The sequence below is a fragment of the Pelodiscus sinensis genome, chromosome 17 (assembly GCF_049634645.1).
Source record: "Pelodiscus sinensis isolate JC-2024 chromosome 17, ASM4963464v1, whole genome shotgun sequence".
NCBI lineage: Eukaryota > Metazoa > Chordata > Testudines > Trionychidae > Pelodiscus > Pelodiscus sinensis.
The window spans coordinates 35188070-35211032 of record NC_134727.1 but is presented as its reverse complement, the minus strand read 5'-3'; the positions used below and the strand labels follow the sequence as shown (position 1 = coordinate 35211032).

The 22963-nt window shown below is 53.7% G+C and overlaps 1 protein-coding gene across 4 annotated transcripts in view; it reads left to right on the top strand.

Moving 5' to 3' along the window:
• The window catches only part of CAMK2A (calcium/calmodulin dependent protein kinase II alpha), an 86125-nt gene that overhangs the window by 26940 nt on the left and 36222 nt on the right, over positions 1-22963 (top strand). For 3 of the 4 annotated variants that reach the window (XR_012896389.1, XM_075900544.1, XM_075900543.1), the window contains exons 3-7: positions 8081-8140; positions 15717-15771; positions 17690-17755; positions 19713-19785; positions 22756-22858. Coding sequence is in view for 3 of the 4 variants with exons in the window: in XM_075900544.1 (XP_075756659.1) it covers positions 8081-8140; positions 15717-15771; positions 17690-17755; positions 19713-19785; positions 22756-22858 (357 nt within the window). In the remaining variant the exon portion in view is untranslated. Of the gene's footprint in view, positions 1-8080; positions 8141-15478; positions 15571-15716; positions 15772-17689; positions 17756-19712; positions 19786-22755; positions 22859-22963 lie in introns of those variants that run through there. The other variant, XM_075900545.1, reaches the window with a different exon arrangement.

Below are 22963 nucleotides of genomic sequence, written 5' to 3'. Positions count from 1 at the left end.
AGCGCTGGCAAGAGAGGCTTCCAGATGTATCGTGAAAGAAGCAGTGGAGAACGAGACTTACCCGGAGGGATGGCAGAGCAGAACTCTAAACTCAAAGGAAGTTTGGCTCCCTTTGGCCTCCCACTAGATTTCCTTTTCCTGTATCTCACACGCCCAGGTGGGATTTTAACAACACTTTGTGACCGAGGGGCTCAAGTCGCAATGAAAGTCAATAGGATTTGTGTTCCTAACTCACTTAGGGCCATTTGAAAATCCCAGCCCTACAATTCATCTGGGACAGGCTCGAGCCATGCCTGGCCACATCTCTCCCCCCTTATTGAGGTTGCCTTCTACAACAGGCAGAAAATATCGATGCTTTTGAGATTCCCAGCCTGTGTTTGTGGCTCCTAAAGGGCCCATAAGGTCTGGCGTCCAGCCACTGCGATGCTTATCCAAACTGAATCATCGGTGCTGCCAGCCAGGAGGACCCCTTCTCCCTGGGCCCCGGAGGGAGCGAATCACCCCTGTTCCCTTCCATGCAGGTGCCATGCTGTTTGCTCTTACCCGTACATCAGTGATCTTCCCACAGCCTGTCTGCCCCATGAGTCCCACTGGAGGGGGGGGGACCCAGAAAATCTCCCTGGAAAGAATTTCCAGAAACAGAATTTCCTGTTTATTCTCCAGCCAGGGATTAGAACTATGCTAATTGAAAAATCAGATCTGTCCTGTTTCCCGGCAATCAATGTCCCAGGGCCACATGCAGAGTTAATCTCCCACACGTGCACCCCCGGAAATATTCTCCAGTCTCAGATGGTCTGGGATTTGCCTGTTGTCACCCCAGAGATACGGTCTCAGTGCTGGGCAGCCTTGTGATTGAGGGCTGATCTCACTGTCCAGCACATGTGGATTTGAATAGCAAAGAATGTGCAACTCATACTCGAAGTTGCATCTTCGTTTCCTTCTAGTGGTTGATTCACACTGGAGGATGAGAGCCTAAGATTGTGGAATCTCCATCACTGGAGATATTTAAGAGCAGGTTGGACAGACACCTGTCAGGGATGATCTAGATCAGCGGTTCCCAATTTTTTCTAGATGGGGACCCATAAGACTTGGTGACCCAAGGCAATTCAAAAACGGGGGGCAGAGTCACCTGGGGAGACACTTGGCGACCCTTTTGAAATGTAATGGCGACCCATATTTGGGTCCCGACCGATAGGATGGGAAACCCTGATCTAGATGGTGCCTGGTCCTGCCGTGAGGGCAGGGAACTGGACTCAATGACCTCTCAAGGTCGCTTCCAGTTCTAGTATTCTAGGATTCTACGATTCCAGCTATCAGCTAATGGAGCTATTCTTTTTGCTATTCTGTTATTCAGGTAATAGAGATTCTACTTTCAGTGCTGAAGATCATGAGTTAAAACTCGGCTCCCAGCCCAAGTAAGGTTATACCGATTGCCCTAAAACCACCACATTTTAGTCCGTATCTTTTTAGTAAATATCAGAGCAGCCAACTGTCAAATCCTGAAGTCTTTGCTCTGCTTTTAAACAGTTCTCCTTATTCCATGACTGCACTGGACGTTTTGCCTGAGTAAGGACAGCAGGACATAGCTTGGCAACCTCAAAAGCTCAGAAGGCAAATAATAAATCCCTCCCACCCCCCAACCTCGGCAACTGACGGCTAGCGGAGTCTCATTTTAACAGACAAGCCATTTCTCAATTATGCACCTTTCGTTTTGATGCTGAATATTTTGTGGTGTGTATAAAAAGATTTCTGTTATCACTTCAGGGTGCTTTTCTGACAGCTCCCAGCCCTGCACAGGCACGACTGCAGGTTTAGAAAGGCAAAGCTGTACTTATGACCCTCCTTTGCAAATTGACTGGGGTAGATGGTTCCAGCACCGGCTGGGGTAGATGGTTTACACATTGTTCCATTAGTGGTGAAGAGTTTGACTGGGGGTTCCTACCGGACTGACAAACCTTTAACCTTTAGGCTACTGGATCAAATGTGCCCAGGTTAGTAATACCTGGAAATTGTCCTTTGGTGGTTCTACTCTAGGGGTATGTCTAGACTACAGGGTTTTGTCGACAGAAGTTGTGTCGACAGATACTGTCGACAAAGCTGCTGTCGACAAAGAGCGTCTAGACTACGGCCAGTTCTGTTGACAAAGCAAGCCACTTTGTCAACATAACAGTGTGGACGCAAAGGACAATGCAGATGCAATAATGCCTTTTATCAACAGAACTCTGTCAACAAAAGGCGTTATTCCTTGTAGAATGAGGCTTACATACATCGACAAAAATGTCGACATTATGTCGACATAACTCAAAGGCAGTGTGGATGCAGGTATAGTTTTGTCGACAAAAGTCCACTTTTGTCGACAAAACCCTGTAGTCTAGACACACCGGTGGACTCGCTTGTTGTTTTAGCCCCGGTCTTGGTGGCAAAACGACAATCGTGCTTGGTGCCTTTGGTTCCAGTCTTAGAGGGAGGCCGTGGACGGAATAGTAAGCAATTTAACTCCCCTTCCTCTCCTAAGTTGGTTTTTCTGCATCAAGACAGGGTGACTGCTGATATATCTGCTCTCTCCATTGCCGGCCTGGCTCCAGGGCAGCTGCTTTATCTGCTCTTGCCATCTTGGATCCTTTGTGCTTGTTTCTCACTATTTATACTTGGTACCTTTTGTGCTTTAGTAAGTGCTAACCTCCTCCTGGCCGCCTTGGCTGTCAAGAGCCCGAGTTGTGACTCTGCAGACATTTCAGTGGGGACAGATTGTGATGGTACAAATGCAGGATCAGGCAGAAGGAAAAGCTGGGGGTGGGGGAGAGAAAGAGATTTGTTCTGAATCTCAGACTGACAGGAATGGGCAGAAGCAGGGATGAGGGTTTTGCTCAGGAAAATCTCATTAGTCAAGTAATCCAAACCTGGTTCGTTTGGCTCTACATCTCCTTTATTAACGGCCTCAGAGCTCAGAGAAATGGTTCCTGTTTTGTCTCACTCCTAGTAACATTTCACAGGTGAAGAAACTGAGGCACAAGAGGTCGAATGACACAGGAAGACTGGAGGCAGAGCCAGAAATGTGACCCACTCCTCTGCTATCCTCCCTTAGGACACTAGCTAAGGGAGACACAAAATGACCAGCCACGTCAGCTGCTGTTTGCGTTAATCATTTCTTCTTTCAAGGGTGCTCCAGGCCTCCTAGCAGAATTCTTCTCAATATGTGAGGGTCTTTACCAAAATAATAATGGTGCCTAGTGTTTCGATGGTGTTTTTCATCAGTAGCTCTCAAACCACTTTACAAAGGAGGTCAGGATCACATTATCCCCATTTTACAGAGTGGGGGGAACTGAGACACAGAGCAACGTTGTGACTTGGACACGGTCGCCCAGAGAGACCGGAACAGAACCCAGCTCCCCTGTGCCCAGTCCAGGGCTCTATCCACTAGGACACCCTGCTTTCCCAATTCTTTTACTTTGATTCCTGCTTCGTTCCTTGCCACCTCCCCATCCTGAAGGACAAACATGGGGCTCAAACGCTGGGTGAGAAGTGCTACCCCAGCATATTCAGCTGGGAGTGGGCAGGCATCCCGGGGCTTAAATCTCTCTCATCGGTCCTGTGTGCCGAGAGAGATGCAGCCTGCACCCAAGGAAGTCTTTGGGCTGTAGCTTGAGGATGTGCTGGGGAAGAGACAGAACTGAGTGTGACCCAGGCGCTGTTCCCCCCAGTGCTGGAGGGGGCCTGGGGCAGCCTGCTGTTCGGGCGTTACAAGGCCGGGAGAGCACAGACCCTGAGAAGTGAAGTTCAGGCACCTGCCAGACTGGGTGAAAGGAAGGGGGAGTGGAACCCAGCCCCCCACTGTGCAGCCCTGTGAATGGAGGTGGCTCCTGCTTTTTGCTCTTTGCAGCCCTTGGTTCACAGCTGGGGAGGCTGCTCTGCTGTGACGTGGCGGGAGCAAGAGAGGGAAGTGAATTAGTCGGGGCCCCCGTCCTGCTAGGGGTGTGCTCCCAGGGCAGCTCTGCCCATGCACTCGGCTTTCTCAGCCCTCCTCGGACTCGGGCAATGGGGCTGGAGCCCTCCAGCATGCCAGGGCTGTTTGTATTCACAGCTACTTTCTTCCTTAAGCAAGTAAAGGGAAGTGCTATTAGTGGGACTCCACTGCAGCCCACATGGCAAACTGTGTCCTATGTGAATCTTACACTATGCCCATGGTATCTGAGCAAAGTGATGCCCCCTCCCCATCCTTGGCTCCTGAAATCAGAGTTTCCTCTATTTCCCCCCATGTGTGGAATAATTTTTGTTATGTGCACCAAGGCATGTGTGGGTGTGCACCACCCGCCAAAAGACATGCTGTTTGCTGGGGGAAGCTAGGAGAGCTTAGCTAATCAGCTGGGCAGAACCTAATTTTTCCTGGGTGGCCTCCCAAGCACTCAGCTTATGGAGAACACTGCCTGCAATGTTCTCCAGGTAGCCCACCACAAACCCCCTCTTGTGCTTACTGCCTCCGTGAAACTGTAGGATAGAGATGCCCAGTGGGCGATGCCTGAGAAGGGAGAGCCAGGGAGGGCAGCAGTGGGAGGACAGAGGGAAGAGGAACTCACATAGATTGATGCAAACAGTAACAATATGGTTGTGACTATTTTCTTCCACTATTTGATCTGAGGAAGTGGGTCTGGCCCACGAAAGCTCATCATCTAATAAACCATCTTGTTCGTCTTTAAAGTGCTACATAGTCCTGGATTTTGTTTCAGTAACAACATGAGTTTCTCAGGCCGGTGTTCCACAGGAAGCCAGACAAGGCTGGGTGTAATGGTTCCCTTTGGCCTTTCGAATCGATGACAAGCTGGGAGTTTGCTTCTCAAAGCCATTCACCGGCGGTGCTGAAAGAGGCCACGAACGAATTTATTGCCGTTCTGGGCTGTCTTTCCAGAAGCACCCCCAGAAGTGACATGGATAGTCTCCGTGCAGGCCTGCTGGGACGGCACTTGGAATATTCTCTTCTGCTCCCGGCTGTGCAGTTGTTTGTACCACCATAGCACACGCGCCCGTCCCTGTAGGGCATGAAGTGACGTGATGATGCATTACTGACCGGCCGCCACGTACTCGGAAATGGAGAGACTCGAGGAGTTCGGTAGCTCAGGCAGAGCTCGGGGATCTCTTGCAGGAGTGAGTGGGAAGTTCTGTGACCTGCGACATGCAGGAAGTCTGAACCCTTCTGGCCTGGCAGTCTGCGAACTGAGAGGAACAAGGAGATGGGAGCGAGGGAAAAGGGTTTGGAGCAAAGACTCTGGTAACGAAACATGTTCTGTTGAACAAAGCACGGCTAAAGCAGGGAGGGGCGATACCTTTTGAAGGGGGGGCCACTTCACACCTGTCTGAAGTGGCCCTGGCCCACTCTGGAAGTGGGGGGGTTTCGGCGGAAGGAATGGAGCCAGGACACTTCCCATGCTCCCCTGCCCACAGACCCGGATTGTCCTGGCGGTGGGGGCGTGCCTGTTTTGAACAGCGATGGTTCAAAGGGAGACCTTGTGTGCGGGGTGGCAGGGCGCTGCAGGCTGGAGCTGGCCTGCAGAGGTTCTCTCGCCCACCCCGAGGCTAAAGGGAGACATAATAGTCTCCAAATATCTGAAGGATATAAACACCGGGGAGGGAGGGGAGTCGGTGAGGGCTTTGCTTGGGAAACTGACTAGCAGGATTCACTGAAACTCAGAGTTAAACTCCAGGGTGTGCATTGGGATGGGCCATAGCCGTAGTCCCTGCTGAGGTGTGCACAGCTCTAATAATAACCCTGCTGCTTCTGGCTGCTTAGCGCCTGCTCGCATGAGATACATTCACAAACTGTTGCTGTGGGAACATGTCTCTTCCCAGGCAGTCCATTTCACGGCCTGAGAAGGCAGTAAAATGCCGAGGAACACACACAAAACCACTTCAGAACATCCCGGGCTGAAAGGAACCAGAGGGCGTTGGCTCCCTATGCTGGATTTCAAAGAACTCCAATGTCCAGGGGTGTTTGTACGTAGGGACTTTGTTGTAGCCCGTCTCTAAGGAGACACCAGGAATTCCTGAACAGGGTGTATTGTAGTGGCCTGGAAAGGGGGGAGGAGGGGCGTATGCAGCAGCCTGGGTGGAATGAGTTGTTCACTGAACACGGGTACCATTAAGGGGTGAGCTGTGCTCACAGCAGTTCATGTGTATCTGTGTAAGTGTTGTGAGTCATGCTTCTCCACAGAGTTACTGCAGAGCACTGAGCAGGGCCAAAGGAGGCTAGCGGAGAATTAGAGTGCAGTTTGGATCAACGTGCAAATGCTGAGAGGCTGAAAGAGATGCCAGAGAGAAAGGGGGAGAGACTAGTGCCGTGCTCACAAGCACACGGTAATAAATGGTCTGACGGTGCTTATTAAGAGTCTGATGTTATGGCACCTCTGGGACAGTGTGAGACTGTTGTCCCCGATCTTCTAGTCACATCTAACCACACAATCAGTGGGAGAAGGCAGACTGCCGAATTCTGTACATGCTGCATTCCAAAAATCAAAATGAACTGAATGAGGTTTGTGTTTTTCCTGAAAGGGAGAGAGATACACACACACACACACACACACAGACACACGCAATTTTAAAAAGGAGCACAAGTGTTGTGAGAGAGGAGAGAAAACAAATCTAGTGAAAAGAGGAGCAGAGAATGGGCAGGAAAAGAAAGAGAGAGAGAGAGAGACTGAAAGAAGAGAGAGGCAGGTTGTCTCTCATTTTCCATTATAAGACCCTTTTTTCTTCTGCTTTATAATTTTTGCCAAATTTTAATCATTTGAGTTGAAATGTTTGATGGTGCGTGTCTGTCTTAGGTTGATTTTGGGTGGGAGGAGGATTCAGTGAAAATGGTTCCGCCATTTTCAAGAACTAGTTTCAGGGAAAATACATCACGTTGCCTGTATTAGAACCTTCCTACTGCTGTTGAGGTGAAAAGCTCTCGCATCTCTGTGCTGTGGAGAAAGGAAGGGCCTGCGCTTTGACAGAGCGGTCACCCGGGTGTCAAGAATGTGCCGTTTGCTGTTATCAGGGGAAAAACTGGCCAAATCTGACCAAGTTATCAGCTGTGGCAAGATCTCAGCGTGCACGTGCTCAGTAGAGACTTGGTAGAGGTTGGCAATTCAATTCTCTGGTGCCTCTATCTGCACTGAGCAGGCTCCAGCCCCACCCAGCTCTTCCCCGCTGACAGGACTGCCATCCCCACAGAGCGACTGAGGGTGCCCTAGCCGGGGGCTGCAGAGGCAAAGCAATTGCTCCTCTAGCCTGCTGCAGTGCTGGGCTCCAGAGCTGAGAGCGGAGCTTCTCCGGCGCTGACCCCCAGGAGGGGAAGGAGGAGACAGCCTGATTCAAATGCGGGGGGGGGGGGGGGGGGAGGGGGCAAGAGGCAGGGTCTGGAAACTGGGTGGGGGCAGGGATTATCTCAGGATGGGCCATAGATCAGAAGAGAAGCTGAGACTGTCTGGGGCAGCCGTCGGAACCTGGGAGCCTGATGAGGATATTGGAACTGGGAAGGGAGGGCATGGAAAACTGGGATCTGCTGAGGACCCCGGGATGGGGAAGACTGGGGCTGGCTAAGGAGAGAGGGACAAGGAGCCTGAGGCCCTGGGTTGAGGGGGGATGGGGAGCTGTGTGTGAGATTAGGTCTGTCCAGGAAAGGAAACCGGCCTGAGGAGACTTGGGGGGAGCCTGGGGCAGATACAGGTTGGTGGGACGGGGGGGCAGGCTGTCCACGAGGAGGCCTGGTAGGCCCTGTGTCTCATTAAAAAGTGATAGGAGTCTTGTGAGATTAGCTGGGACCATGCTTCGAAAGACACCCTGGGGGAAATACGCGTATGGCAGCCGCTCTGGGTGTTAAAGGATATCTCCAGGCCTGTTCCTAAAGGGTAAAAGTGACTGGATCCCCCCCCCCCTAGAGTGCTGTGGGGGTCCCCTGCATGAGCAGCATCACGTCCCACCTCTGGGACTTTGTGTTTTCTGGCGCCCGAGAGGAAGCAGAGCCTGGTTTGGCCTTTGCCAGGTGTCCCGGTGAAGGGAGCCTGCGTCGCCTTCCCCCGCCCCCTGACTTGTGACTTGTTTCTTCCAGATCACCAGAAGCTGGAGCGGGAGGCTCGGATCTGCCGTCTCCTGAAGCATCCAAACATAGGTAGGCTGTTCCTGCACGCTGGGGACGTGTGTGTCTGGGGAGCGGGTCCCTCTCCGCGGCGCCTTCCCGCCCGCCACAGCCTGCACCCACCTCCACATCCCAGGGAGGGAGGCGGTGCAGCTCCCTGGCGCAGATGGACAAGCAGAGGCCTCCATCAGTACTGGAAGGCCTGCCGGAGGGGCAGAGGCCTGGTTCTCCTCCCACTCCCACTGGGGGCCTGTCAGGAATGGCTCCCCGCGGTCGGTGCAGCTGGAGCGTGGGTGACGAGAACAAGGGGCTTCGACCCCAGGCCTGACTGTTCCGTGGCTGCTTCTCTCTCCCAGAGGGCAACTTTCTCCCGGGAGGTCTAAGGGTGTGACCCCAATCGGTGGCCAGCCTCCCATTGACTTTGGATCCAGCTGGTGCCTAGCACTTGGCCACACGAGGAGAAACAGGAGCTTGCCATGAAGTGGGCAGTGCTTCCATTTTTACCCCTCCCCACCTCCCACTGCCCAGGTGCTTCTCTCCTCCGGGCTCTCGAAAAGGACCAGCGAAGGGGTGGGAGCTGCGGGGGCGGGTGCCGTGAGAAGGGGGGGCTTTCCCATTAAACGTCCATCTGATGGTAGCCTCCTTCAGAAAAGCTGTTCCAGGAAAACTCCTGAGCCTCTGGGAAAGACAGAAATAGGCCAGGAGAGAGAGAGAGAAGGAAGAAAGCCAACCCTGGGCCCTCAGAGCGATGCTGATTCAAGCTGTCGCTCTGCCCGTTCTCCCAGCACCTGAGCTCGCCTCCCCAGAGGAAGATTCCCCACCCAGCGGGGAATGTGGTAAGCAAGACTCTCAGGGCGGGAGCCAGGGACAGAACCTGCCCTTCCGTGGGGATTCCAGGCAGGAGCGTCGGTGGGTTTTTGCACCACGTTGAAGAGGAAACAGCTTGCAAACCGGGCTGCAGATGCTTTGCAACGGCATCGCCTGCAGAGCATGAGAACAGAAGAACGGCCAGACTGGGTCAGACCAAAGTCCTGTCGGCCGACAGTAGCCAATGCCAGGTGCCCCAGAGGGAGCGAACAGAACAGGGAATCTTCAAGCAATCCCTCTCCTGTCTCCCTGACAGAAGCCAGGGACGCCATTCCTGCCCAGCCCATCCTCCATGAATTTCACTCTTTCTTGAACCCTGCTAAAGAGCAGTCCCGCATGCTGCGATGGAGCCAGCTTCGTTCTGAACTGGGCCTTTCCCCCCTCGTCTTGCTGCTCGTTGCTACCTGGCTTTCTCACTCCTGAGGTGAGGTGAGGGCCACTGGAACAAGCCACGCACGGTGGCTGCAAAATGCTGAGCCTGTCTGGCTAAGCACTCTCACTGCTTCCCCCCTTCCCCAGTCTGCACCTGTCTGGCAAACCATGTCCCCCCCCCCCCCCCCCGTGCCCACCTCTGATCTGTGGCGCCCCGTGGTGAGGGGGAGTCAGGAGGAGGCAGTGCCGTGGGGGAGCCCATGCTGAGCAGACTCCATCCGCCCTGCGCTGTCTGCTCCGCCTGGAACCGCGTTCTCTGCCTGTTCCCACCTCGCCCCCCTCTCTCCCTCGCACACGCGCACACACACACACACACACACACACACACACACACGCTCTCTGCTTCATAAATGTTTCAGCTCATAAAGAGCCTGTCAGCTTCAATCTGTCTCAGGCAAATGCCTGCGCAGCAGCGTCAGGTCTCCTCTGCATCAGCCGGACTCACAGACCAAGCTGGACCAAGCTGTTGCCGTGGCAACAGAGGTCTTGGCTCCCCCCCTCCCTTCGCTCCAGCTGGCAAAACGCTCCTGGGCAAAAGGGAACAGAAACTGGGGGGAGGAGGAAAGGGGCGTCGGCCATGCCGTGCGAGAATCTGGGGAGCAGCTCAGAGAGCGGGAAGGAGGGGGAAGAGGATGACTATGAGCAATGCTGCCAGTTTCCCTGGCATGCCACTCCTCAACAGCTAAACGTTGCCAGTCTGGCATCTCCCAAGCGACCCAGCGTCCGAATCTCTACCAGGCTCTCTGGGGCTGGAAAGGAGAGCGAGCGCAGCCCCCAGAGATGGCAGGTGGTGTGCTTTTCCCTGCACAGGGAGCGGAGTACCGCCTTTCAGCCGGAATAGCCTTTTGTTTGGGGATGATGGGAAGCCACGCAAGAAAGAACAAAAGTAAAGTCCCTCTGCAAGAGCACGGTGAAGCATCTGCTCCCTGCATGCAGCTTGCAGGATACATGAGCTGCTCTCGCCACTCCCAGGAAAGGTGACTATGCAGGACAGAGAAAACAGTGCTGGGAGGCTGGATTCATCAGAGCACTTTGAGGTCCTCCTGTGGCAGGTGCCCCCGGCCTGCAAACTGTCATTCAAGCGGTGAAGGTGGGGGAGGGACAAAGAGTAATGCTACACAGAAGGGAGCACAGGGGAAGGGAAGAGTCCGCCCCTTGTCAAAGGTTTTCTACTCTGGAGCCCAGCGAGCCAGCTCTTTGCACTAACTTCCCCGGTGAAAACTGGAACGACCCCTTGGGCATTTGTAAGAAGAGGGCCAAGGAGTGATCCTGTCCCCACCCGGCATGGATAATTTCATGCAGGAAACACAGCAGTGTTCCTGCTAACAGCCGCAGAGTTCCTTATCCCTGCAAGCCACTGCCTGGCACGGGACATTCGTGATGGCAGGCCCATGAGTGCTCATCTCTGGCCAATTACCATTGAAGATTAGAGTTGGAGGAGACCTCAGGGGGTCATCTAGTCCAGCCCCCTGCTCAAAGCAGGACCCACCCCAACGGAATCACCTTCATCTTATCATCTCCTCCTCCTCCTCGCCATGTCAGATCCATTCCCCAGGAGCAAGGGGGAAAGTTCCAGCAGGAGCTGTCCCGAAACCACGATGCAGGATGGCTGCTGCTCAGCGAGGAATGGGGAGCATCTCCAGGCATGTCACTTGCTGCTGCCAGCCAGGGCACCTAACTCTTCTGTCACTGGCAGCACCTGCAGGGATCAGTCCCCTGGAGTAAGAAACAGTCTGAGTCAGAGTACATGGTGCACCGTAGCACCCCCTTTGGACAACAAAGGAACTCTGGAAAGCTGCCTCCAATGGGAAATAGAAGCATCCATCAGGGTGGCAGGGGATGGCCACAAGATGGCCAGGATTGCAAGCATGCAAACTGGGAAAGGGTGCATGTTGGCTGGGTTTGATGCAACTCTCTCTCCTCCTTCTCACCAGCACACCATGGCACAGCCAATCAAGAACAGGGTGGGCCAATCGGGTGGATCAACCTCTCAACAGAATAAACTAGACTGGCTTAGAGCCATTGGCGCTCTCTGGGCTACGCTCTGCTCCCAGGGAAGGGGAGCTTTGGCACTGGCTGCCTCTGTCTCCCAGGTCCACTGAATTTTGAGGCCGATTCAGTGGACCTGGAAGACACTGGTGAACGATGCAGATTGGTCATCACCAGTCTTGCCTCCTGTTTATTCGCCGCCCGTCCGTGGCATGCACTCTTAACGCACACAGCTGGCCTTGGTGCAAGCTGGAAAGGGTTAACGAAGCAGGATGCTAATGAAACCAATCTGGTTGCTATTTATACCCACAAGGCACTCCCTCCCCCACCCCTCGCACCCCCAACTGTTCACTGCTGCCTGGAAACTTGGGAGCACAGCTTCCCCTGACTGCAGCACAAACAGGCTAATTACCCACTGATGATCCGGAATGAGCTAGAATGCTGCAGACTGGCATTAAAGAGGAGCAAGAAGAATCAATGCCATGGGGAGATGAGTGCAAGGAAAGCCAGTCTGCCAAGGAGCCAAGATTCCTGGCAGAAGCTAGAGCCATGGCTTACAGGACAGTACTACCTCTCTAGGAGCCATGCACCGCAGGAGGGCTGGGGGTGTTTTCATTGGGCTGGACCATCTCCTCCCATTATAATTAGCGATGGGCCCCCAGGTCCAAAGTTTGAAGCTGTTTAGGTCTAGCATGTTGCTTTGGCCTGTTCTAGAGATGGGAGCCAGCTGCACCATGTGGAACCAGCTTCCCTGTTGTTCGGGGGAGTCCAGAATTGCGGGTTTGATCTGACCCACCTCTAATCCTGGTAGACGTTGATGCGCCTTCTCCAAGAGTGGGTCACATCATCTCATAGCCCTCAATAATTTGAAGAGTCCTTAGAAGCCAATCCATAATGGACAACTCTTCTGGAACCACCAGGAAGACAGTGGCTGCATCTAGACTGGCAAGTTTTTTGTGTCAAGGATGCTCACAGGAATTGGACACCTTTTTCATGGGTCCGGAGAGGATCATAGAATCATAGGACTGGGAGGGATTTCAAGAGGTCATCTAGTCCAGCCCCCTGCATTCATGGCAGCACTAATTCTTATCTAGACCATCCCTGACAGGTGTGTCTCTAACCTGCTCTTAAAAATCTCTCAGGGTGGAGATTCCACAACCTCCCTAGACAATTCATTCCAGTGCTTTGCCACCCTGACAGGGTATTTTTCCTAATGTCCAACCTAAACTGCCCTTGCTGCAGTTTAAGCCCATTGCTTCGTGTCCTGTCCTCAGAAGTTAAGGAGAATAATTTTTCTCCCTCCTCGTAAGAACCTTTTCTGTGCTTGAGGTTTCTCTCTTGACCCATGCAGACATCAAAGGAAGACAGGAAAAGTCAAAACTGAGGCCACTAGGGGACAAAGTCGAACTATGATACGCAACTCCAGCTACATGAAGAGCAAAGCTGAAGTCAATGTACCTTAGTCTGAATTTTCTCAGCGTCCCCACTGCTGGAGGCTGATGGGAGAAACTCCTCCATCGACTTCCCTTACTTCTCGTGACCCGATGGAGTACCAGAGTTGATGGGGGTGCCATCTTTACTAGACTCACTAAAATGACCCCCAGAAGTTTAATCCCTGCAGCACCCATCTCTCGGTAAGTGGAGACTAGGCCTGAGGGTGAGAGAGAATAGTTGGACCAATGCAGCCTCTGAGCATCAGGGGATGAATACAGAAACCAGCAATGTGAAAGGGTGGAGAGGAAATACTGATCAATAAGAATAACCACAGTGGCTCAAATCTTCCGCTCCGCAGAAGGCCCTGAGAGCGAAGACTCACTCAGGCATGACAACCCTGTTCCTTTCTTTTCATAACGGTTAATGAAATGACAATGATAAACCTCCCAGAGGACTCTGCCTCGCAGCGATGGGTTATTGTCTCCTGGGCATAGAAGATAGCGGTAACGCAAGTTGTCCCTTTGGGAGGAGCCTGAAAGCGAAAGGATGTCTAAGCAGGTGCAGCCTTCTTCCTGAAAGAGCAGTCAAAACCCTGCAAGGAGAACAGGGAGGTAGCTTCCTAATGGCACCTCTGAGCAACGAGCCTCAGTCGACAGAGACCTACTGTGGGAGCTGCACTAATAGATACGTGACTGCAGCTAAAGTGAACCCAGTCGCTGTGCCAAGAACTCCCTGATGTTCCCCATCGTAGGCGTTGGACGGCCCTGGAGCAGCGGATGGTGTGAGCACTAGTGGAAATAGTATACGTGAGGTGACTGGTCACCTGACTGCCCAAATGGGAGGGTGTCCATTGGGGAGCATGGTCCTGGGGTGGGGAGGGGGGTTGATGATTGTGACTATGTACATCTTTCACTGGGGCACAAGGTTCTCAGGAACGTTGCATTGTCTGAGTACTGGTCATGGGTGCGAGCTCTTTCATAACTCCAGCAATTCCTCCCTGGCTTTTCCATTATTTCCTTTAAATCCTCTTTTCCTCCAAATTCTCCAGCCTCCAATGCAAGCTTCCCATTCCCAGCAGTGTCCTGGTTCACAAGCTGCAATCACCATCTGCTGTTGGATTTGCCTGCTGAGCTCTTCATATTGGTGTGTTGGGGGTGAGATTAACAAGCGAGCGTTTTACTGACTCTGGAAAATAGCACTGGGAATGCAAAGAATCTGTATTCAAAACCAGAGCTGGAATAGCCTCAGAGCGTACTTGTTCCCATTAGCCCATGGACAGGAAACACAAAGGATGAAGAAAATTTCCATATGGAATGAGGCCAAATTAGCTATGATCTGCGTTTGAGTAGCTAAAACCACACTCCAGTTTCACAAGAAATGGGATTTAAAAACAACACACTTTGGATGTAATGTTTTTTCTTTTTACCTCCAGTTTAATCAGATCATTTGCAAAAATATCGAGACTTAGTTGATTGCATTGAGACCTGGTGACAGATACACAGGTAGAAAGGGTTAAATGTCTTGTATGCACAATCTAGAGGTCACTAGAATAAGCTGTAGGGTCCTGGGACATAGGGAACCATGAATCAAAACAAAAAGGGCCAAATTCTGCTCACATTTTCCCTGGTGCAACTATACTGAGGTTGCTTCTAATCCTATCTATCTATCTATCTATCTATCTATCTATCTATCTATCTATCTATCTATCCCTCCCTCATCACCTTAGTTTTGTGCCTTCTCCATCATTGTAGTATTAGAATCACAAACTTTGTAACCGAGAGCAGAATTTGGCCTCAAGACTCTGAATTAAGGGATGAGGCAAGATGTTTCGTGACTGCATTCAGTCTGACTAGCGTTCTGCACAGCACAATACTACAACCCAGAGCTTCATTTGTCACGCAAGAGCTTTCAGGGCTCAAGCAATTATTTTTTACATTCATAACTGATACAGCAAGCCCAGGGGGGCCGGGCTACGAAGTGCCAAGCCCAGAGGGGCCGGGCTACGAAGAGCCAAGCCCAGAGGTGCTGGGCTACTAAGTGCCAAGCCCAGAAGGGCTCAGCCCTGACAAGCCCTGGCACAAATTAAGCACAGCTACAAGAGCACTGTATGTCCCGACACCCTTCCGCCCGAGTCGTGTGTGCCACTTGGAATGGATTCCTCGGGAACTGCCACTAGCCCAGAGCCAAGCTCCGGGAAGCAGACCGGAGAGGCGATTCTTTGGACATTACAACGTTCTTTCCATTGCAGTCTTTGGTCAAACAACAGCACTGGTGAGGAGAGGGGGACTGTTTAATCAGAGAGGGTTGCCTCAGACAACCCCACCAAGTGACCCACCTGCCCCTCCCTCAGGAGAAAGGGACGTCACTGAGGGAAAACATTGTATTCCCAGCAGCAGAGAAACCCTGCCTGCAAGAACGCTGCCTTGGCAGGGCTCCCTCTGCAGCCCAGTGTCTCTCTTGATTAAACCGCCCTAATCCCGGGGATTAGAGCCGCGTGTGTGAGTGTGCGTGGGGCTGAAATACCATTCGATGCTGGAGATAACCAAGCAGCTGCCCAGGACCTTCGCCAAGCACGAGCCCAGCGTGCAAACCGCCACCAGCGCTCTGCTGGGGAAATGACCTTGAGCCCTCGTCCCTCCGCGGGCCCGGTGCTGTTGTGGGTGGGACAGTGGGAAGGCCGATGAGCTGTTGCGCTAGTGGGCAGTGGGTGGAGAACGCTCCTCGGGAGGGGGTGCCCCAAGGTACCTCCGCCATCCCTGGGGGAACTGTTGCTGCTCGCGGGAAACGGGGGAGTCTGCACGCGAAGGCGAGAGGCCGCAGGGCGGGGCGCGACTGTGAGTACGAAGGACGCTGTGGTTGGTAACTTGCCCTTTTGTCTCTGTCCCAGTGAGGCTCCATGACAGCATCTCTGAGGAGGGCCACCACTACCTGATATTTGACCTGTGAGTAACGGCGACTGTTGCGTTTCATCCTCCGCCACATGGGGCCTGTTCAGGGGCAGCCTGTCCATAGGAGGTCGCCTAGGGCGCCACGTTAAATGGGGCGCCCAATTCAAGCGCAATATCATTGAGGGGTTTGCAGGAGGGGGTGCCGATTGCGTGGTTCGCCTAGGGCGCCAGGTGCTGGCAGCTAGTCTAGGGCCGGCCCTGGGCCTGTTCTTCTGCCACCACACAAACCCACAGCCCCCTGACTCCTGCCCAGGGGGGCCTCTCTGTAGGGCCGCTGCCTCGGAGAGGCCGTGTTCCTGAGGGGGTGCACAGAGTAACGGAGCCGGCCGGAGAGGCCATTTTGCTCCTGCTTCCTGTGTTAGTGGAATTAGCTTTGTGTGCTATGCAGATCAGCACTCTGGCTTCTCAGAGCAACCATTAGCATATTTAATGCAGCCTTCCCCAGAGGTCCCGATGCTACTGCTGCTCTCTGGCTTGTGTCCATGACCCTGCCTCATATGGCAGCGTCTGTTCCTTCCTTCCCCTTGGAGACAGGCTAGCCCTGCAGCCAAGTAATCGCTAAAATGCTCCCCTTTGGATTATCCATCCCCCCAGCTCTCGCTGTCCTTCCCTCAGCCTGGTTCCTCTGGCTCTTCCTCTCCCTTGCTGCCCAGGGGAGGACTGCAGTCCGAGTGCAACACCGGGGCCCCGAGGGGTTTGCGGAAAGCAGGGGCCAGTCACTGCCAGAGCTGGCGGAAAGTGAGGCGCGTAACGTAAGACGCTCGTGAAAGGGCACAAAGAGCTGGGCAGGTCCGGCACGTTCTCCAGATTTCAAGGCCCATTGGGATCGTCTGGTCTGACCGTGCTCTGCTACTCTCTGGTCTTGCTGGGGCCAGGGACAGGCTGACTCAGGGGCCTGGCCCTTCCTGCTCCTGATCACCCGGTCAGACACAGCTCATCTGATGGCCACTGCGTGGCCTCCTCTGTGGAAGGAACTGGGGAGTTCCGTCAGCTGTGCTGGCCCCCTGGACGCTCCTTGGCCAGTCCCGGCGCCAGGCTGAGGACTGCGTTATCACAGGGAAGGAATGAACCACGCTCCCACCCCAGGCACAGAGAGCCCTGTAGCCCTTCAAGGCTTAAAGTGGTGGTTTGCCAAAAGCACCAGCATTTCCGGGCACACCTGCTCCGTGCAGCAGCACAGAAGATGCACGTGGGTTAAAAGAGCCCAGTGCTTTTAGTGGCATGGTTACATTTCCCACCAGGCTCTCCTCCATCCATTTCTGGAAGCTGCTCCCGCAGTGGGCTCCAGCTGGGGGGGTACGTCTAGACTACGCTAGACTTTCGAAAGTGAAAGTAATCTAGGTGTGGTTTTGTCGGCGAATCCCTCCCCCCCCCATTTGTCGACAAGCCGCTTTTTCTTAAAAAATGAGATTTACGTGGCTTGTCGACAAACGGGGGGGAGGGGGAGGTTCGCTGACAAACCCGCGTCTAGATTACTTTCACTTTCGAAAGTGAGCTCGAAAGAAGATATGCAAATTCCCATGGAATTTGCATATCCTCTTTCGAAAGTCTAGCATCGTCTAGACATAGAGTGGGGGGAATGAATTTGCAGCAGCCGTGGCTCTCTCCCCTAGTACCCCCTCAAGCACAAACATTTCAGCAACCCAGGGTCCGCCGCTGCGGAAGTGGGTTAAAATGGGGATTCAATTCTCTTTCATTGCCCCCCCCAAAATTTGCCAAGTGCCCCAGCGCTCTCACCCACCAATTCCACATACCTCTTGCCCCCCCAACACACTCTCCCCCGCTGTACGTCTCAGTCCCTGCTGAACTGCTTGTCCAGTAGTGCTTCGGGTCTTTCCATGGGTCGATGGCCAGTTGGTACAAATCCGAGCTTTCCCGAGCTGATGTGACACCTTGTCTGTCTCACTCGCAGTGTCACGGGTGGAGAGCTGTTCGAGGACATCGTGGCCAGAGAATACTACAGTGAAGCAGATGCCAGGTGAGGATGGAAACCTACCAGAGGGACCCTGCAAGGCTTGGCAGCCAGGCATAGCCAGGCAAGGGAAGGGTAGAGCGGTCCAGCCTTCGCCAATAGCTCTAGGTCTGTCCTCCGCCAAGAACTTAGTTATTTACAACATCAGAGCATCACCTTCCTCTGCATTGTTACTGATTTTAGAGCAGCGCTCCGGGATCCGCTGCTCTTGCTTGTCCACGCCATGTGACCTTGCAAGTGGCTTGTTCTAGCCAACATGTTTCCCAAGCATGCCACGGCTTCTGTGCGTAATCACACAGATTCTCCCGATCAAACCCGGGCTGCTTTAAGTGAATGCAGACCGGCTCTCTCCTCGTCTCAGTCGGATAATGCGGTTAGTGTCCAACCTACCTGCCTGATGGATGGCAGCTGGACTCCGCCATGCCTCAGTCACCAACGTTTGGGTGAGGAGAGGCCACTGGCATGCTGGATCCCAGACAGGAGGTATTGGTGCCAGTGCTTTGTGGAGTCCTAGGAAGAGATGATTACATTCTTGACATTTACCAGTTGCAATAGTTATTTTTGTGTCTTTAAAGGCGTATCTGTGGCATTCACCACTGGCGTATCTGAGCATCTTGCAAATATTAATCAATTAAGCCTCCGCGCAGCCCTGGGGAAGAAGGGAAGCGTTGGCATGCAAAGATGAAGGGACTTGCTCCAGGTCCCACAGGAAATCTGTGCCAGAGCTTTGAGCAGAACTCTTGGCTCCAGGGCCCTTCACCACACAACCATCCTTCCTCCTTTTACCAGAGTTTCTGTGGTCCCAAGCAGAGGCAATAAAACTGAGGTGCAGGCAAACATCACCCTGCAGGAAGCTTCCGAGTCAAGGCTCCTGCATGAAAAGATTATCTTTCTTTCCTGATTTGGAATCAGCTTTTCAGTGAGCATGCGGCATGCCCTGAATACGTTGATAACCAAGCCCCTTATTAGGACTCTACGAAAATGTACATGAGAACCTTTTGTTTGGCAGACACATGCTTTGTAAGCAAAGTCATAGGCCCCTCTTGGCACGTGGAACTTCTTTTTCGTTCTTGTGCATCCAGCAGCGTGCGCCTGATTTAATGGGCTGTCTGAACCAACCAAAAGACGTAATGAGCCCTGCTAGCCCAAGCCAGGACGAAGGCAATGAGGCAGGAGTTACTATGCTCCTAGTTCTTCCGCTCTGCTGAGATCATCGCACGCACTCAGGCTGGCGTCTCCGTTTCACCACGAGGCCCCAGCTCCCGTTCTCAAGTTCCCCGTGCAGCCGCTCACGGTGTTTCTAGGGGAATGGTTTGGATTGCTTTAGCGCCTTACCTCTGACAGCTCTAGGAGGGCCTTACGGAACCTGTGCACTCCTTTTGAACTCTTCATTCAGTGCGCCTGAATGAGTCCGGGACCCCCAGCTGGGAGTGTTATGGGCAATTATGCTTTGATTATTCCGCTGTTCTCCGGCCTGCACCTACCTGGGACTCTGAGGAGCGAGATTCTAGAAGCCTCGTTGTGCAGCCATTAGCGGGAAGAGGAATGGGCATTGGCGTGGGAACTGTGTGTGTGTGTGTGGGGGGGGGGGGGGTGTTGCAGCACCCCTGGACTCAGCGTCCTGGCTGCCGGCTCCATGCACCACGGGCTCTGCTGCCTCCCCTATGTGCTGGGGGCCCAGTTTGAGCCCCGTACGTGGGAAACCTTTGCTGCCAGCCACATTGCCCAGGGATCCTGGCCGCCAGCCCTGTATATCCGGGCTTTGCTCCCGGCCGCAGCTGGGAGTGGGGATGGATGGGGTTGGGGACTCGGCACCCCCACTCTTAAAACTGTTCCCACACCACTGGGAATAGGGGGTGTGGGAGGTGCTGAGAGGAGATCACAATGGAGGGAAACTCAGCAGGAAGCCCTGCCTCTGCTGTTCTCCCAGAGTGCAGGCATGACTTGTGTGATTTCTCTCCAGCCACTGCATTCAGCAGATCCTGGAAGCTGTCCTGCATTGCCACCAGATGGGCGTGGTGCACCGGGACCTCAAGGTAAGAGCTGCGGTGAAGGCTGGTAGGTGCTTCCAGGGTGTGAGATCATCACAACTGCCAGTGCTTCCAGGGTGTGAGAACCTCACAAAGAGAGAGATCGGCCTAGAAGTCTTGTCCTGGAACCTGCCTGGGGGAGGTTTGGGGCATCTGTAACACAGTGAGAAGAATGCCTTGTGGGAGATTCCAAAAGCCAAGGACAGGAAGCAAAGCCAGGCTTTCAGGAGGCATCACTGGCTTCATGGCTTCCAAGGGGGACCGTCGGGGAGTGACGAGGTGGTCCTTCTAGCCCAAGGTCCTGTGTCAAGCCAGCATTTCCTTCCAGAAGGATGCCTGGAGGGAGCAGGATCAGCCCCAGAGGGAGGCACGGGTAGGTCTGGAGGGAGCGCTTCCTGATGACCATTGCTGGGGTCTCCGTGGCGACCTGGGGCGTGGCTACACAGCAGGGCTAAACTCGAAATAAGCGACGCAACTGGAGCGATGCTAATCGCGTCGCGTGCGTCGACAGAGCTTGTTTCGAATCTGGGCGCGGCTCCCCAGCCCTGATTTCGAAATAGAGCTGCCTTCCCCTGACTTCCCTCAGTCCTTGTACAACGAGGGTTACAGGAGTCGGAGTCAGAAGTCCTCCGGCTGGACCGTATTTCGACATTCTATCGAAATAACTGCGTGCGCGTAGTCGCGCAGGTTGTTCCTCCGAAGTAACAGGGCTGTGCAGACGTACCCCTATTCAGTCCTCTGCGGTGGGAAAATTGGTTAGTGACTGTGACATGTCTGGTCCCCGCCTGGGGCTCCTCAAATCCGTTCTTCTGGTTGGGGGGAGAAAAATGACCCGTGCTCTCGCATCATCTGCAACAGGAAGTTCGTTAGGGTTCATCTGGAACCAGCAGGGCTGATCAGGGCTTGACAAAGTGCTGGCTGGGTTGATTTAGTCGGGATTGGTCCTGCCTTGGGCAGGGGACTGGACTTGATGGCTTTCTAAGGTCTCTTCCAGCTCTATGGTTCTATGATTATCCGGGTTATAGCCTTGGAGCCTTAAAAGCCCAGCTTGCCCACTGAGGGAATTTGGTTCAGTAACACCAAGCTCTGCAGCAGAGACTCTGCCTTTCTGCCGGCCAAGAGGGGTTTAAAGCCTCTGGCTTCGTCCAGGCTGGTCTAGAATGTTCTCTCCCTGGGCAGAGCTCTTCTCAGGCAGGCCCATCTGCCTCTCCTGTCAGAGGAAGCTCATCCCTTCGCTCCCTCTCAAAACGCCTCCCACTTCAGGCTCGAATGCAGCACGAGCAGGACTTCCAAGGTTGAGGCGGCGCCATCTCTCCCTGCAAAGACACCAATAACTCCGGTAACCAAGCGGGGCTGTCAGAAGCTAGTTTGCCTGCAGTTTGTCCAGGGATTGTGCAGCCAGCTGCCCTGATTCCGGGCCGGCTAATGCAGTCGAAAGAGCGTAACTAGACCATCGCTCTCCCTAATGGAGGTAATAAGTTTGCTGCTGAATGGGAGCCCGGAGTCAGGGCCCTCCGCAGAGATGGAAACCGGATTCATGTGTCTTCATCAGCCCTGCCGTAGGGAGTGGTGGAGCCTGAACTGCAGCCAGGCACCCTACTGACAGGGGGAGGGCTTTGCTGGCCTCTTGTTTTTACCTGAGGGTGAGCTGTCCGGGAGGGAACCTCCGATCTGTAACACAAAGGATTGTTTTTCCTTCCCCCAGTTCCGTAAGGAGTCCAAGGGAGCCTACACTGGCCTAAGTCGCTCCACCTTTTAGCCACCCGGATGTGAATGATCCACTAGCTCCGACTCACGTCCACCTACCACTGGGGTAACATAACCTCCCCGTTTGGGGGGGTTCCGAAGAAGGTATGCAAATTGCACTCGCCTTAGCATATCTTCTTCTGATTTTTTTTCCGGAAGAGGATTTTCTGTTTTTTGGCCTGTCTACATGGGGCCAAATGTTGGGGAAAAAAAACCTCTTTCGGAAGCCCCCTGTACACCTCGTTTTACGAAGAATAAGGGGGCTTCCAAAAGATTTTTTCCTGACATATGGCCCCGTGTAGATGGGCCAAATATCGGAAAATCCTCATCCAGAAAAAAAATTGGAAGAAGATATGCAAATGCGAGCCCAATTTGCATACATTCTTCAACCCCTCCCTACAGTGTAGCGGTACCCTGAGTATGGTGATGCAAGCTCATGCAAGCCCGGTAACACACAGGCCCAGGGGCAGGAAGAGAGGAACGTAGCAGGAAAAGCTACTGCCAGGAGGCTGCTGGGGGTAATTGTGTCAGGCCACCCCCTTAGTCTAACTCTTACCTTCTTCCAGCTCCTCTAGGTCTGCTCACTTCTGTGTCCGAGAGCGGGGCTGGATAGTTTTATGGGAGTCTCTCTGTGTCTAGGGCAGGCCAAGCGTAAGAGGCCTTGCGCCCTGCCTTTGAATTAGGCCAGCGACTCCGGGAGCTGTTTGAATACAGAAGGAAGAAAGAAGGACAGTAGGGATGACCTTTCTACCTGACATGAGCCCAAGTCTCTCCTTAGGCTCTGGTGTCTCTGAGCACAGGCTCTTGGGCTCCCCGAGGCCCAGGCAGAGATGGTTTATCCTGCTTTGTTCTCTTAAACGCTCCAGGTCTCGAGTTCTCCCTTCTTCTCCTCTCCCCCTTGGAGTGTCCCATCAGGGCATTCAGCAGCATCACGGCCTGGTGTGCAAACACCACCCAGCGCAGCATGGCCCTTGCCTGCGTTCTTCTCCTGATGGAGACGTGCAACAGAGCAGCCCCCAGGGCTTCTCAGAGAAATGTCTCCCAGCCGGGAACTGCTGGGAGACAGTCCCCTCCCCAGAATCCAGGCTGGGAGCTCTGCTGAGCACGGCCTGTCTCGTGGCCAGTGCAAGAGCCCAAGGAGAGGGGTCCTGCTTGTGCCCAGAGGGTTTGAATGCAGTCGTGGGAGGTTGTTTTTTACTTTGGTTCTCTCCTCCTCGCTTCCTCCTGTAGCCAGAGAACCTGCTGCTGGCATCCAAGCTGAAGGGGGCTGCAGTCAAGCTGGCAGACTTCGGCCTGGCCATTGAGGTGGAAGCGGATCAGCAGGCTTGGTTCGGTGAGTGGCCGGGCTCGGGACACGGAGACGGGGTCGGCCTCCATTTCCTATTTCTGTGTGTGGCCAAACAGCTCCCCTCCCCCCACCCTCCATGCATGTTTCATT